General features: G+C 39.2%; 1 protein-coding gene across 10 annotated transcripts in view; it reads left to right on the top strand.

Moving 5' to 3' along the window:
- Positions 1-17,500, top strand: part of LOC115213777 (tumor protein p53-inducible protein 11) — a 547,834-nt gene that overhangs the window by 446,014 nt on the left and 84,320 nt on the right. For all 10 annotated transcript variants that reach the window (XM_036504948.1, XM_036504954.1, XM_036504947.1 and 7 more), the window contains exon 3: positions 6,339-6,446. In XM_036504948.1, the coding sequence (XP_036360841.1) occupies positions 6,339-6,446 (108 nt within the window). The remainder of the gene's footprint in view (positions 1-6,338; positions 6,447-17,500) is intronic.

Consider the following 17,500-nt stretch of genomic DNA (forward strand, 5'->3'; position numbering starts at 1 on the left):
TGTCCATAGCTTACATTGTGTACATCTTACGGAGTTTCTAGCTATACCTTTTCTACAGGTCAAGCAGGGCCATCTACCTGGAGGGGTTTGTGATGTGTTCGCCTTCCTATTACTAGAACTTTGGATTTTGCAACATTGACTTTAAGGCACTTTGTTTCTAAACCTTACTTCCACAACTAAAATTTCTTATCAAGTTCTGGTAGTGATTCTGCTATGAGAGCAAGGTCATCAGCATAGAGGAGCTCTTAGGAGCAACCTGTCTTGAATTCCAACATGTTACCAACTATCTCTGTCATCACTATCAGCTCCTCATCTGCTATTCTGTCATCACCAACACCACCTTAGTACGAGTCACTGTCATCACTGTCAATATCTCAATATGTATTTCTATCATTACTACCTGCTCCTGTAACCATCTGTCATCATCACAAACCCCTCCGTAAGCATCTTACCTTCTATCTCTGTCATCCCCACTAACATCTCACACCTACTAATCATTGTCATCACCACCATAGCCATCACCTCAGATATGTTTATCATAATCACCAACACCTCACCAGCTGTCGCTGTCATCATAACCACCATCTTACCAGATATCTCGGTCATCCCCATTAACATTTCACACCTACTATCATTGTCTTCACCATCACCTCGTAGTTATCACTGTTATCATCTTCATCATTCAGTAGATATGTCTATCATGACCATCAATACCTCACCAGTATTCACTGTCATCACAACCACCATCTTACCAGATACCTGTCGTTCTCATTAATATCTCACTATTGTTGTCATCACCACCGTCATCTTCACCTGATTAGTCGTCTCTCTCTCATCATCATCACCTCAGCAGGTATGTCTGTTATTCCCACCAACATCTCACCAGCTGTCACTGTCATCACTAACATTTTACCGGCTTCTCTGTCATCACCATCAATTCTTCTGTAGCTGTCTGTCATCATCATCAACATCTCCCCAGCTCCCTCTGTCATCATGATCCTCAGCATTTCACCAGATGTCACTGTCATCACCAACAACATCTTACTGGTTTTCACTCTCTCTCTCTCTCTCCCTCTCTCTCTCTCTCGCTTCATCATCATCAATATCTTAGTAACTATTGGCTGTTGATAGCAACAGTGGATGGAGATTGTGGCAGTCTATATCTCATTAACTATCTCCGCCAACATCATTATTATAAGTACAGTCATTATCATTTTCAAATTTGGTTTGATCACTTCTGCAATCATCGTCATCATTACCACCATCATCATAGCCATCAAGTTCAATGTCATTATTAATACTCTAATGAGCATGGTAATTATCAACACTACCATATCTAACACCACCACCAACATCACTAATACCATCACCACTACCACCACTGCTATCAGTATTTTAACAACATAAATTTATCACCTTAATGATGTCCGTAATTATCCCCATGGGCACCGCCATGATTGGTTGTTATTACTACTGTAATAGACTATATTACAACCTCAATCATTATCATGACTATTGTCATTGGCCCTAGTATTACTGTTGTCACCATAATGTGACAGTAAGTTGTCAATAATTTTCACTTTGATATATTGTTTACATTGCTTATTCCATCTTTTTGTTTTTATTCTCAAATAGGAATTAAAAAAAACAAAAACAAAATAGGCTTCAAGGCATGCCTCATTTCTTGCTGGGGACTTTAATGACTTTGTGTCCAATTAAGATATCTAATTTTCAGTTATTATTATTCAGTAGTCTTATTTTTATTGCATGCTTTCACTGCACAACTAAGCACAGCTCTGTGTGCCTTGGATATGTGCTGTGGTTTGTTTTGGTGTTGTTTTCACGGTATTGAAAGTGTTTTACATATTATTATTATTATTATTAGTTTCAAATTCTGCCAAGATTGACTCTGTCTTTTAATCTTCTTGAGGTCGGTAAAATAAGTACCCGCTGGGTACTGGAGTCAATGTAATCAACTTATCCCCTCCACCAAAATTGCTTGCTCTGTGCCAGAATTTAAAACCATTATCAGTAGTAAAGGCAGCAAGCTGGCAGAATCATTAGCACACCAGACAAAATGCTTAACGGTATTTCATAAGGTGGCGATCTGGCAGAGACGTTGGCACGCCGGGTGAAATGCTTAGCAGTATTTCGTCTGCCGTTACGTTCTGAGTTCAAATTCCGCCGAGGTCGACTTTGCCTTTCGTCCTTTCGTGGTCGATTAAATAAGTACCAGTTACGCACTGGGGTCGATATAATCAACTTAATCTGTTTGTCTGTCCTTGTTTGTCCCCTCTGTGTGTAGCCTCTTGTGAACAGTAAAGAAATAGGTATTTCGTCTGTCTTTACATTCTTAGTTAAAATTCTGTTGAAGTTGACTTTGCCTTTCATCCTTTCAGGGGCTACAGAATAAGTTCCTGTCAAGTACTTTGGTCAATGTACTTAACTAACCCCCTTCACCATAATATCAGGCTTTGTGCCAAAATAAGAAAGGATTATAATTGTTCTCATCATCATTACTAAGCTGTTGTGCTAGCAGAATCCTTACAGTGTAAGACAAAATGTCTGGCAGCATTTCCTTCTTCATCTAAAAAAAATTTTTAATCTTCGGATTTTTTTAAATATGCTAGGCCATTGGTTTTAATTGATTAAAATCAATTTCTTCCCTTATTTAATTGTATATATATAGAATGTGAAGGCCCATGGTTCAGCGGTTAGAGCATCAGGCTCCTAATCATGAAGTAATGAGTTTGATTCCTGAACCAGGCTGTGTTGTGTTCTTGAGCAAGTCACATATATCATCACCATCATCTTCATCATCATTTAACGTCTGCTTTCCATGCTAGCATGGGTTGGATGATTTGACTGAGGTCTGGCGAACCAGACTCCACTGTGATCTGGCAGTCTCTACAGCTGGATTCCCTTCCTAACGCCAACCACTCTGAGAGTGTAGTGGGTGCTTTTACATGCCACTGGCATGGGGCCAGTTTGGTGGTACTGGCAACGGTCACGCCCAAATGGTGCTTTTTATGTACCATCTGCACAGGAGCCAGTCCAGCAGCACTGGCGACGACCTCACTCGAATGTTTCACGTTCCACCAGCACAAGTGCTAGTAAGGCGACGTGGTAACGATCATGCTCGAATGGTGTGTTTTAACGTACTATTGGCACGAAGGCCAGCTTGTTGCTCTGATATATGTGGAGGCGCAATGGCCCAGTGGTTAGGGCAGCGGACTCGCCATCATAGGATTGCGGTTTTGATTCCCAGACTGGGCGTTGTGAGTGTTTATTGAGCGTAAACACCTAAAGCTCCACAAGGCCCCAGCAGGGGGTGGTGGCGATCCCTGCTGTACTCTTTCGCCACAACTTTCTCTCACTCTTTCTTCTGTTGGCCTGCTCGCTTAACCAGCAGGGTGGCGTCATTTGAAGGCTAAACAATGCGAAGCGCATTGTGGCCAGTGATTGTAGCAACATCTGATAGCCTGGTTGGTCACGATGCTATGGGCCTGGAAAGCCTGGAAGGATGGGGGCAGCAGGGAACTGTACTAGATAGCCAAAAGGGAGGCTGGGCGGCAGGTATACATTGCCAAAGATGCAGCAGAAAAGAAGAAGTTTGCCAATGTCCAGCATCGCGAGGATCAAAGAGCTGAAGTATTTCGGATTGCCAGACAGTGTGTCAGAGAAAATAGCGATGTTATAGGAGAGAAATGTGTCCGCATGGATGATGGGGCACTTGCTTTTACTACTAGTGAAAAGAAAGAGGCTTGGAGAAGCCATTATGAAAGACTGCTGAATGAGGAGAATGAATGGGAGGAGGAGAGCCTGCCAAATGTTGACCCAGTAGAGGGACCAGCTACCCGAATAGACAGCTCCCTTGTAGATAAGGCAATTAAGGATATGAAACCAGGCAAAGCCCCTGGCCTATCAGGAATCACTGCTGAGATGCTTAAAACAGCTGGCTATGTGGGCTATACCATAGTCACCCGCATTGTAAACCAGGTAGTTCACAATGGAGTCATACCCAATGACTGGTGCAGCAGCACCATAGTCAACTGCTACAAGGGTAAGGGTGATGCTCTAGATAGAAATAACTACAGAGGTATCAAACTGTTGGACCAGGTGATGAAGGTCTCAGAGAAGGTCATAACCAATCTCATTAGGGAGAGAATTTGTTTAGATGAAATGCAGTTCGGTTTTGTACCATGTAGAAGCACCACTGATGCTATATTCCTGGTCCGACAACTGCAGGAGAAGTACCTAGCTAAAGATAAACCCCTCTACATAGCTTTTGTAGACTTGGAGAAAGCCTTTGACAGGGTTCCCCGTTCCCTTATCTGGTGGTCGATGCGGAAACTGGAGATTGAAGAATGGCTAATAAGGGCTGTACAGGCTCTATACAGAGAGGCTGTCAGCAAGGTTAGGATTGGCAACGAATATAGTGAAGAATTCCGGGTAGAAGTAGGTGTGCACCAGGGCTCAGCCCTCAGTCCCCTTTTATTCATCATAGTCCTTCAGGCAATAACAGAGGAATTCAAAACGGGATGCCCCTGGGAGCTCCTCTATGCCGATGACCTAGCTCTCATAGCAGAATCACTACCGGAACTAGAAGAGAAATTTCGGGTGTGGAAGCAAGGGTTGGAATCAAAGGGCCTTAGAATAAATGTAGCAAAGACCAAAGTATTAGTAAGCAGCAAGAGGTACTCAGCACACACTCCCTCGGGTAGGTGGCCCTGCTCAACCTGTAGGAAAGGTACAGGTAGAAACTCCATAAGATGCACCCAATGTAAGTTATGGACACATAAGAGGTGCAGCAACATTAAAGGGAAATTAACAGATAAGATAGCTTTCATGTGCGGCAGATGCACAGGGACAATAGACACAACAGACACTCAGAAAACAGATTCCATCACACTCCAGGGAGAGAAACTAGAAGTAGTTGATAGTTTCCGCTACCTGGGTGACCAAGTTAGTAGCGGAGGTGGATGCACAGAGAGTATCACCACTAGAATACGAATAGCCTGGGCAAAGTTCAGAAAGCTCCTACCCCTACTGGCAACAAAAGGTCTCTCCCTCAGAGCGAAAGGTAGATTGTATGATGCATGTGTGCGAACTGCCATGCTCCACGGTAATGAAACATGGGCTGTGACTGCAGAAGACATGCGTAGACTTGAAAGAAATGAAGCTAGCATGATCCGCTGGATGTGTAGTGTCAGTGTGCGCGCAAGACAGAGTGTAAGCATCCTGAGAGAAATGCTGGATATAAGAAGCATCAGATGTGGTGTGCAAGAGCGACGCTTGCGATGGTATGGTCATGTGCTGCGGATGGATGAAGAGAGATGTGTGAAGAAGTGCCACTCCCAAACAGTTGAAGGTATCAGGGGGAGAGGTAGACCCAGGAAGACATGGGATGAGGTAGTCAAGCATGACCTCAGAGCATTGGGCCTCACTGAGGCAATGGCGAAGGACCGAGATCTCTGGAGATATGCTGTGACTACAAAGACCCGGGCTGCTTTCTGCAGCAATTCCACTTACCCCCTACCCATTCTAAGTACCCCGGATCCCCAAAGTACCCTGGATCCCCAAAGTACCCCGATCCCCAAAGTACCCCGGACCTCGTTGCCCCCGTGCCGCTGACACGTTAAAAGCTCGAACCGATCGTGACCGATGCCGGACCTTCCGGCCCCTGTGCAGGTGGCACGTAAAAAGCACCCAATCCACTCACGGAGTGGTTGGCGTTAGGAAGGGCATCCAGCCGTAGAAACTCTGCCAGATTCAGACTGGAGCCTGGAGCGGCCCCTGGCTTCCCAGACCCGGTCGAACCGTCTAACCCGTGCTAGCGCGGAAAGCGGACGTTAAACGATGATGATGATGATGATGATATATATTTGTTCTGTTTTGTCTTGACATCACATGCTAATTGCAAACAAGTGTCATCATCATGCTAGTGGTACCATTCATTTCTAGATTTCCAAGAACATGACTAGCCTTAGAGGAATATGACCTTGCTTGGAAGCAAGTGAAGGTTGATGACAGGAAAGGCATTCGATCATAGCAAATCAACCATCTGAGCCATGTTAACATTGTTTAAATAATAATGATGATCATGAATACTCACTGCATTCTCACTTTCGGAATTATCTTCCATATAATTTTTATATGCACATGGTCCAACCCATGCCAGCTTGGAATGATGACAATAGCAGCAGCAGTGGTGGCTGCTGCTGTTGTTTTTGTATTCATTTTTGTTTGTTTAATTTTCATGTTTTTATTTTCTAAGACCTCCTCTGAAATTTTCCAGTTTTCTAACTTTGTAATTCTTTATTTTATTTTTGTCACAGCTCAGTCAGATTTTGGGCCACAGTGACCAGTTATATGTTCGGCTCCCTAGTGGATTGCGGGTTTGGCAATTTACCTTGGCTTTGGTGTTTACTGTGATTGCTGTGTGGGTAAGTACTGATTTTTTATTTTTATCATTCTTAACAATTTAAAATTATTATTATTGCTGTGTCTCTACTATATATGTAAATTAACTTTGCCCATGGCAGAAAACAATACGCACTCATACACATGCTCTGGAGTATAGCACTCAGAATCTGAAATAATCATAGAAGCTGAAGCGAGGAGGGCTGCACAGAAAACAAGAGTCTCACTGGCTACTGGCTTTGCTACTACATTCTCCTGTAAAAAACCCCTTCAATCATGAAATACCGTGGGCTGGCACCTAGAAAGTTCCCCTCTGAAGTACAAGTCCGGTGAAGGTTGATTTTTATGGAAGGCCAGCAATTGCCCATGCATACCATCCTCTCTTCTCCACACCACCGATGTTGTCCTAGGGAAAGGCAAATGCCGACACAGCTTCACACCACTGACATCACAACTCCTTTCTACAGCTGAGTGAACTGGAACAATGTAAAAATGAGTGTCTTGCTCAAAAACACAACGCACAGCCTGAACCGGGAATCGAACTCACTATCTTATGATTGTGAGCCCAATGCTCTAACCACTGAGCCAACTGTTGATTTTATACTAATATTGCTAATAAAGCCTTCTCAGGACCTACAAACTGTAAAGCCTCTAATCTGGTCATCTTCAGAGACCTGGAGGACAATTATTGTGTGTGTGTGTGTGTTTGTGTGCACACACATATATACATGTATGTATATACATGCTACATACATACTATACATTTATTTTATAAACATTTATGTGTATCTTTCTATCTGTCTATATCAGAGAGAATGAATTAGGGAAAGGGGTTGAGACCAAGAAGTAGACAGAGCTGTCAAGGGAGAGAGAATGAGAAATAATGAAAACATAACATTCTTAAAGTTTTACTATTACATAGCTTTATAAACATGTCATTCAGTGAATTTGTTTTATTTTTTTTACAGAACTCAGTCTATGTATATGCGTGCATTTGTTATGAATAACTTGTCTTTGTGTCTGAGTTGTATGCATGTGCTTGTTTGTATATGCGAAGTTCCACTCATTCTTTTCCTTTCCTTTTTTGTGAGAAATGGTTGATGTAATAATGAAGAGTATTCTTATATTTTGAGACTTCTCGCTGTCAGTTTCCCTTCAGATTTTTTCAGGCACAAAGGCTTTGACTAATTGTAGATAAGTTGTCATTTTATTGTGACAAAGTTTCGTTTAGTCCAAAAGCAAGAAACACACACACAAACAGAATTTTAGTATTTAAATATGTGGCTAGATGTGGTTTAGACCATGTGGCCTAGATTCAGTCCCATGGCATGTTGCCTCGGGCAAGTATCTTCTACTATAGTCTCTGGCCAACCAAAGCCTTGTGGGTGGATTTGGTAGATGGAAACTGAAAGAAGTCTATTGTATGTGCCCACGTGTGTGTGCGTTTGTGTGATACCCCTTGTCCTGATATAACATAATGATTGTAAACAAGCATCGCTGTCATACAAGCAGTGTTCATTTCCACTCTTCTGTGCAAAACATTGTCTGGCCACGAGGAAGCTGGTGAGATTGGTTGGTTACAGGAAAGTCATTTGGCCATAGAAAAGCTACCTCAACTAATTCTTGATTTTATTAGCCTCTTTGCAGTACCATTTAACTTCATTTGTTTCTAGACCATTAAAGAATCAGTTCAGATGTTCATCCTGTACCATAGCTTTTGGTCCAGCATGGTGATATGTTCTCTTTTCTACAAGTTTACCAGTTTGGCCTACTGTCATTAATTTCAGAGCTGTGGATTTGAAACATTTTTTCTATGCTTTGTTTGAATAAAGGATGAAACCATTCCATATGTATATGTTAAGTTGCATATTTTCAACCTGCTGGCTATGGCCATACTGTATGCATGTATGTACGTGTTCATGTATTATTACTGACAACAGATATTATGGATGTAAACCAGAATTACTCAGAGGGAATATGAAACTCTTTAATATATCATCATTATTATTATTGTTTTAACATCCACTTTGTCCACTTAGACAGAATTTGATGAGGTAGACTTTCCATGGCTGGATGGATGCCCTTCTTGTCACCAACACTCATCCTTTTCCAAGTAAGGTAATATTTCCCCATGACCAGACATGCTTTTGAACATTTAGAAATGAAAGACACTACTTTCATGATGGTGACACGTTTTCAACTATCAGGTGATGTCAAGATAAGGAGACAGTAACACATGCATACATTTTCCATATATCATATACATTATATATATATATATATATATATATGTGTGTGTGTGTGTGTATACATACACACACACACAGGGTGCGGTGAATAAACTGTCATCTAAATTATGCAAAAATGAAAATAACACTGACATCTCATTTTAACAGATATGTTTACCAAAATTACATCAAAATATTTTGAAATATTATAAAGAGTGGATTTATTCAATAAGATTGCCATTGGCTTCAACCACAGCTTTCAGGCGACTTCAGAGTCTCCTGCAATTCTTCTGGATGGTCTCCTTGTTTAAGTTGGTGAATGCTGTCATAATCCTTGCCTTCAGTTTGTCGTTGGTCTTACAATGAGTTTTGTTGGTCTCTCACTTAACTGTGCCCACACATAGTAATCATGTGGGTTGCAGTCTGCGGGGTTAGATGGCTGGATGTTAGGGGGTGATGTTGTTGCAGAAATTGTTTGACAGCCATAACTGAGTTTTCCTGCTTGTGTAGCTTGGTGAAGAGTCCTGTTGCCAGACATAGGGTCTTCCAGTAGCCACCCTCTTGACCCAGGGTAGCACTACCTCCTCTAGGCACTTGATGTAGGCCTCCACGTTGAGTCTGAGACTGTATGGGAAGATCAATCGAGGCATAATGTCGTCATCACTAGTGATCACTTCAAACACCATAATATTGACTGGATGTTTGATTTTTAGCACTCTCAGTACATGTCCTCAGATTGGCACCCAAACACTTTCAAATGGAACTTCTGATGCGAATGCCAAGCAGTACATGTTGTTTCCAAATCTCTGGCCAAGTGAAATGCATCATGATGCTGTTTTTCTCAGACTGTGCGTCACTGACTCTACTATACTGTGTAGTCAACAAAAACAAGAACAAAGAATGCTCATGCGCGAAATTAGAAATGTAAGATGGCGACAATTTACCCACCGCACCCTATATATATATATCACATACATCATATATATTTTTTTTTTTCTCATGCTAGCATGAAAAGTGGACATTAAACGATGATGATGATGATGATGAAACTGTAATGATAATTTGGAAATTTGACTGATGGATAGAAGTCTTTGTTTTTTCTTGTCCGTCTTTATATCATCTATCTGTCCATATGTTTTTATTGCCATCTGTTATGTTCTTATTCCATTTTGGGGATATATATATATACGTTTATCATGTACATCACATCGTTTACATATGACAAGTTTCTTTCAGTTTTTATCTCTCAAATCCACCCACAAGACTTTGGTTGGCCCATAGTAGAAGGCGCATGTCCAAGGTACCAGAGAGTAAAGAGTAAATTTTAACCACACAGCCATGCCTGTGCCTTAGCCATGCCTTAATATTAATTGACATTTATTTACTTGTTAAGCTTATCTCTACAGATTTTCTATAGAAATCATAGCCAGCATTGATTTGATACAATGATTCATATTTGAATACGTCTAATGTATTAGACGCAGGAGTGGTTGTGTGGTAAGTAGCTTCCTTACCAACCACATGGTTCCAGGTTCAGTCGCATTGCATGGCACCTTGGGCAAGTGTCTTCTACTATAGCCTTGGGCTGACCAAAGCCTTGTGAGTGCATTTGGTTGACGGAAACTGAAAGAAGCCTGTCGTATATATATATATATTATATATATATATATATATATATATATATATATATGTATGTATATATATGTGTGTGTGTATGTGTTTGTCCCCCCAACATCGCTTGACAACCGATGCTGGTGTGCTTACATCCCCGTCACTTAGCGGTTCAGCAAGAGAAACCGATAGAATAAGTACTAGGCTTACAAGGAATAGATTTGCTCGACTAAAAGCGGTGCTCCAGTATGGCCGCAGTCAAATGATGGGAAACAAATAAAAGAATAAGAGAAAAGAATGTAAACAACAATGCAATCAAAGATGGAAAAATAGATAATGGTTGTATATGCCTCATTTTAGGGGTTCTTGCTCCTTCGTCAGTACCACATCCAGCCCATTAACCATCCATGAATTTATTGCTTAAACTGCCATTAAATATAGAGCAATATTAATTGGATATACCAATTTTACATATTTCTATAGAAAATCTGGAGAGATTTAATAGCCCTGCTAACACAGTTTGTTGTTGTTTGTTCCTTCTCGAGCCATGCCTGGCTCATAGGGCCAGTTTCCTTGGCGTATAGGTTCCCCACCTGGACAGAACGCCAGTCTGGCACAGGTGAGCTGCAAGATGCAGGAGGAAAGAGTGAGAGAAAGTTGTGACGAAAGAGTCAGCAAAAGTTCGCAATTACCTTCTGCCAGAGCCACGTGGAGCTTAGGTGTTTCATTCATAAACACACTCATTGCCCAGTCTGAGATTCGAACCCGCGATCCCTCAACTGCGAGTCCGCTACTCTAACCACTAGGCCATGTGCCTCCACTGCTAACACAGTAGGACACAGTATTTACTTTTAAAGTGTTTAATATACTTTGTAGTATATTATGGTTGCATAACAAAATATGGTGTCCTACAAGTCATTAATATGTAAAATCGGTATATTGAATAATGTTATGCTTGTATATTTAATGGCTATTTAAGCAATGAATTTGTGGATGATTAATGGGTTGGATGTGGCCCTGATGAAGGAGCAAGAACTCCTGAAATATGCATATACACCATTACCTATTTTTCCATCTTCAATCACATTGTTTACATTCGATATAGTAGCAAATCTACCCGTCTACGATGGAGGCATAAGATGAGGGAGGGAAGTCATAACAGCAGTATGTATTGAGAGATGTGTAAATGTACTTGATAGATGACTGGGTGATGTCTTTGAGAAATTACATTATTGTTGGTGATACAACATTCTGTTGCAGCTATTTGACGTGTTTGCAACTAAGTAACATGTGATGATGATTCACTCCCAAACTGAAATAGGCTCCCAGCTTCTGTATCATGAATGGTTATGTGATCCACTCCAAATGAAAGCCAGAGTTTCTTTTGACCACTACATAAAATTTATTAGAAGAAAATGTTATTTAGATATACTTTTATATTAGTTGTTTATACTATTTTATGCTTGTTTATTCTCTTATACATTCACAGTTCACAAATATCTTTATTTATATTATGAATCATATTCCTTTCGATAATATCAGTATGATTACAAAACTTCTTTCTAGACGATATTTTCTGTTTGGTTGACTCTAACTTTCAAATTACTGGAGTTCATTGCTCTATTCATGGTGACATATAAGTGGTTGTGTGTAAATATCAGTGTGGATAAAAATACACCTACATGATCTAATGTTTGGCCCTGTGCCTTGTTTGCTGTGAATGCACAAGCAGAATCTTTAGAGTTGCAAAAAATCAAACTAAGACTTACCTCTCACTGTTAGATGTGAATAAATTCTCAATGTTCTGGTACCAGGAGTTATTTTGATTGGCAAAACTAAGATGTAAACAACTGCTTCGATTGACCATTTTGAATCCTGCACGAGGCTGACACACTTTAATAACCACTAAATAATCACACATACTATATACTGACACACTTTTTCCATTTTATTTTCACTATCAACCGTCCTCGCGACCCCATTCATATCTGCAATGGGGCCACATACTATAACGATAAAAATCCAGTTACTTGGTGTTGGTGAATTTTTAATAAAAATGTGAAGGTGGTTTATGAATTCAAAAATTGATATATATGTGAAATAATCATACTTTCTGATTTTTTAATGCTAAAAACCTTCCTGACGACTGTCTTTGTAATCCCAAAAAAATATTGTAACCATTGGTCCAGCCATCTGACCGTGAAGAAGAAAGAGACGGACATAATGCCCATTATAGTAAGATAGCAAATCTGCCTATCTACGATGAGAAATAAAGGGATAGTATCACAAATCTAAACCCTCTAAATTCATGAACTATATGGAGTATGGGTGGAAATCCAGAGTTAATCCTCATCACCAGAATTTTAGTAAAAAAAATCAAAGGTGATTTATTAATACAAAACTCAATATCCACTAAAAATAATTTTTCACATTTTTTTCGCTAAATAACTTCCTGATTACCTCCTTCATAATCCTGAAAAACATATTGTGACCATTGGTCTAGCCGTTTGACCATGCAAAGGGAACAGACAGACATAACGCCCATTATAGTAAGATTTGGATATGAAACAGTATAACAAATCAGTGCTGGCTATAATCTCTATAGAAAATCTGTACAGATGACCTTAACAAGTGATGTAATAGCACTGCTGACATAAGTGGAATTGTATTGACTTATAAAAACGTTTAGTATTCTTTGGAGTTTATTATGGTTGCATAATGAGTATGGTGTCCCTAAAAGTCATTGACATTTATTTTTTACAATTTCAATAAAATTTGAAATTAGAAACATAAGCTAAATATTTTTGACAGATACCAGTATTTGACAGAATCGGTAAGGCTGGCCAACAAAATGCTGCCTTCCATTCTGAATTCTGATACCATTTGTGTGAACTTTAAATTTCATCCTTCTGGATAAATATCTGTCAAATACATGGGTCATTCTAATCAGTGTTTCTCCATCCTTTCACAATGTATGATCCATGCTAGAAACCATTTATTATTTCCACTCTCACTTTGTAGAAGTTTAGGTTTTTGGATTCTCTTAATTTCCATATCTTTAAATCCCTGCCAGATATTTTTTCTTGACAGAATGAAAAGAAAAAGCCATGCTTTTTGCTTTTTATTGCCTTAAGATGAAAATGTGAGATAAAAGTGAACCACCTCGATCAACAAAAGCCAAAGACCACATACATTGAAATTTTTATCTGGTATAAAATTATGCAACCTTCAAAAACCTAGAGGTGATTACAAAGGCTATTAAGGCTCGTGCTTTGTTTTGGTTTTGTGATTTTAAGTAGACAAGGTGTAAATTCTCTTTTGCCTATCACAAATAATAATGGCAGGTAACTGGTAACTATTTCAATGAATTAGCTAAGAGCACCTTTATCACTATACAGCAGAGAAAACTCATGTCTGTTGTTTGTAGAGTACACTTCTAGAAAATCTTCTATAGCTAGGTTCTTTCACTATCAAATTTGAAGCATGGACTGGGTATATTTCACCATGTCAGAGTTTGTTTACAGCAGGACTAAAAGGTTCCTCTATTTCCTCATTGATTTATGTATGTATATATAGAGACCCCGACAGAAGCCAAGGCTGTGATTTAAGGACTGTGTGAAGTCCTCATTAAAGGCCTGTGATATGCAGGAGACTGACTGGGAGAGCAATGCCTGTCATCGCCACAGATGGAGGAAGCAGGTTAAAGATGGGGTTGGCACCTTTGAGAGAGCATGTATTCTGCGTGAAGAACTTAAGTGTGCTGCTTGAATGCCTGCCGCTGGTGTAGTGAATGAGGAAAGCTTGGTCTGCAATGTTTGCAGTCATGTATGCTTGTCAAGAGCAGGGCTCGTTAGCCACCAATGGAGCTGCAAATGCAAAATATAAGTTAGTCCTAGAAAGCACAATATTCCTCATGGTCAGCAATGGTCTTCCTCGGTCACAAGTGGACAGCCATCATATATATATGTACACACACATGTATATATGTTTCCTAATTGATCTATTTCAGCCGATCTTAGCAACCAGTTTTACACAAGATATTAAATAACCAGATATTTGGTAACAGCATAGTTAAGTAATACTTCGTGCTCTTCAGAGATAGCCAGTATGGAAAAAAGTATGCCAACCGCCATCTCTGAAGAGCACATGGTATTATTTAACCATCTCATATCCAGTTATTTAATACCCAGTGTGAAACCAATTGGTAAGTTCAGCTGAAGTGAATGTATATACTATATATTCAAATTAATATTCCCTCTCTATTGAAAAATATATGAATGCATGTTTTCTGACTTATGGATTCTTAAACAACTATATAACATTTATATATGTACACACACACACACATATGATAACAACTGAATGCTCACATGGATATGGCTGTCTACTGTTAGTGAGAGAGCTTTTAAGCATTTATAAACTCTACTAATTCTGCCACGCTACTCGATTTGTTTATATTTTGTCATTAAATTTCTGATACCTTCCAAAATTTTCATTTGCTTTATATTGTTATAAAATAATTTTTCAATTGAAATTACTGTTTGCCAGTTCAACTGAAAATTATAAGTTGTTAAGCTATTCAACCTGTATAGATTTGGTAGAATGATTAATTGGTTCTGACATGTTCTCCAGTTTTATATTCTAAACTTTAGTTGTCCTTTTAAATTATAGTTTGACTTTTTAATTTTTTTTATTTATTTATTTTTTAATTTTAGACTACAATTTTAATAACTGTTATCCGACTTTCACTGTGAAATGAGACAGTATTTTACTTTAAATACAATAATTTTCTCCCTGAAAGTATAGATATTATTGCGGAAAATTTCTCATTATCAAGAACTTTTATTGATTTTTCAATACAATCTCATATTCACTTTCTTCTGTCAATCCAATTTGAGGATTGTTACATAAATATCTTATAAGATCCTATTAGTTTTGAAGAGATGGTACATTACTTCAGGTTCATAATGTTAAACAGGTTCAAATAAATTTCTAGAAAAGTTTATTATAAATTAGATCTTGAGATAGTCAGAAACTTTCTGATAGCTAAGTAAAATAAGGCATATTGGATGCCTTATTTTTGAGCATATTGGATGCCTTATTATTGAGCAAAACTGCATTGAAATGACTGCAGTGCTGGTGGTTTTGGTTATGACGATGGTGCTTACTGTAATTCTGGTACTGGTTGTGATGATGATGATGATGCTGATTATGATGGTTGTGTTACTTGAGATGATGTTGTTATCTGTGATGATGGTTTTGGTTACAATGCTGGTTTTATTTGTGAGGAGTATGTTGCATGTGATGGTGGTGTTAGTTGTGATTTAGCTGCTGTTTGTAATTGGCTGAGCAATCCACAGTCACATGTTCATTAGTTCATTAAGACCATAGTTATTTGTGATACATAACGGCACCAAACACATAGCATCTAATTTCCTGACCATCCAATTTTTTATGTGCAAAGTTTGATGATACTCAGCACAACTTTAAATCTTTGTGGGATGTATTACATTCCAACTTGTGGCCCATATATCTTGTCTCCACATCTACCACTTCTACTACTACAATGGCCTCTGCTCCTCAGAATTGGCTGATCCTCATGCCACCACCACTCAGACACATTTGTTTCTTGCTATTTGTATCCATCACCAATTCAGGCCTGAAACGAATAACTTTGTCTCTTCCTTCCTTCTCTGAACATATTCTTTTTGGAATTTTCACTCTGCCTATCGTTTTTCTGCAGTTGTTCAAGAAATAGCAACAACCAGATTGCTCTCCTAAATCTTGGAGTACTGACTACTAAATCTTTAGGTACAGGGTACAGCCCTCTTCCTCCAGTTCAGACTATTAAAAAAACCACAAAATCTTGTGACCAACATACAGTTGTATCATTTTGTGCCTATTTATATGAGGACATCTTTATACATGTATAGGGTCATGAAATCCAGCTGTATAAATATTTGACACTTAATTAGTACCTGATTGAACAATTTCACATGGGGCAGATGCTTGGGGCCTCATATCCGGGGTCTCATTTCTGATGTATGTACAATGTTGCTTGCTGCTAGTAAATAAATGCCATAGGACCCAGAACATTGATTTACCTGGGGGCTTATAATGCTGCAAAGACAGCCTTCTGTGTTTGTGTGAATACAAGGGAGTGAAAAGTTCCTGGCTTTAGGTAAAAGAAAATACAAGACGGTCAGTTAATTATGATTTTATTGAACATATTCCCCTCTCAGACTCACACACTTATTGCAGCATTCCTTCAGCTTTTCTAAGCCCTGGAAAAAAATTTGGAAGGTCGGGTCTCCAACAAGGCCTTTCACAATACTCTTAAAACCAGGAACTTTTCAGATGATGATGACATATCTATCTATCTCTCTATCTATCTGTATATATATATATATATATATATAATATATATATATATATATATATACACACACATACACACACACACACACACACACACACATACATGTGTGTGTGTATGCATGTAAGTGCAGATGTGGCTGTGTGATAAGAAGTTTGCATCCTAATCACATGGTTCCATGTTCAGTCCCACTGTGTGGCACCTTGTGCACGTGTCTTTCACTATAGTCTCAGGTTATCTACCAAACCCACTCCTTATGAGTGGACTTGGTAGATGGAAACTTAAAAAAGCCCACCGTGTGTGTGAGCATGTGTCTTTATGTCTGTTTGTTCCCTGCCACTTTGACAACCAGTGTTGGTATGTTTACGTCCCTGTAGCAAAGTAGTTTGTCAACAGCAACTGATAAAATAGGTACCAGGCTTTCAAAAAGAACAAGTACTGTAGTTGTTTCATTCAATTAAAATTCCTCAAAGCAGTGCTTCAGTATGGCCTCAGTCTAATGACAAACAAGTAAAAGATAAAAGATGTATGTGTATATATATATATATATATATATATATATATAGTGCCACCTGTGTCGGTGGCACATAAAAACACCATCCGAAGACCCGGCAAGACTAGTCAGGCCATAAACCATGGCCCCTACCTGGGACGTAGTCAGTCCACCTGTGCATACCTTCCTCCTTGTGATACTTGTGAAGGCCTGTTGAGGCAAGTGAAAATCAAAATCAAATCAAAATCAAAACAAATCAAAATAGATGAACATCAATGGAATTTGTGTCTTTGTGGTACCAGTGCCGGTGGCACACAAGAGAAAACCATCCAAAAGTGGCCGTAGCCAGTACCGCATCGACTGGCCTCC

The sequence above is a fragment of the Octopus sinensis genome, linkage group LG7 (assembly GCF_006345805.1).
Source record: "Octopus sinensis linkage group LG7, ASM634580v1, whole genome shotgun sequence".
NCBI lineage: Eukaryota > Metazoa > Mollusca > Cephalopoda > Octopoda > Octopodidae > Octopus > Octopus sinensis.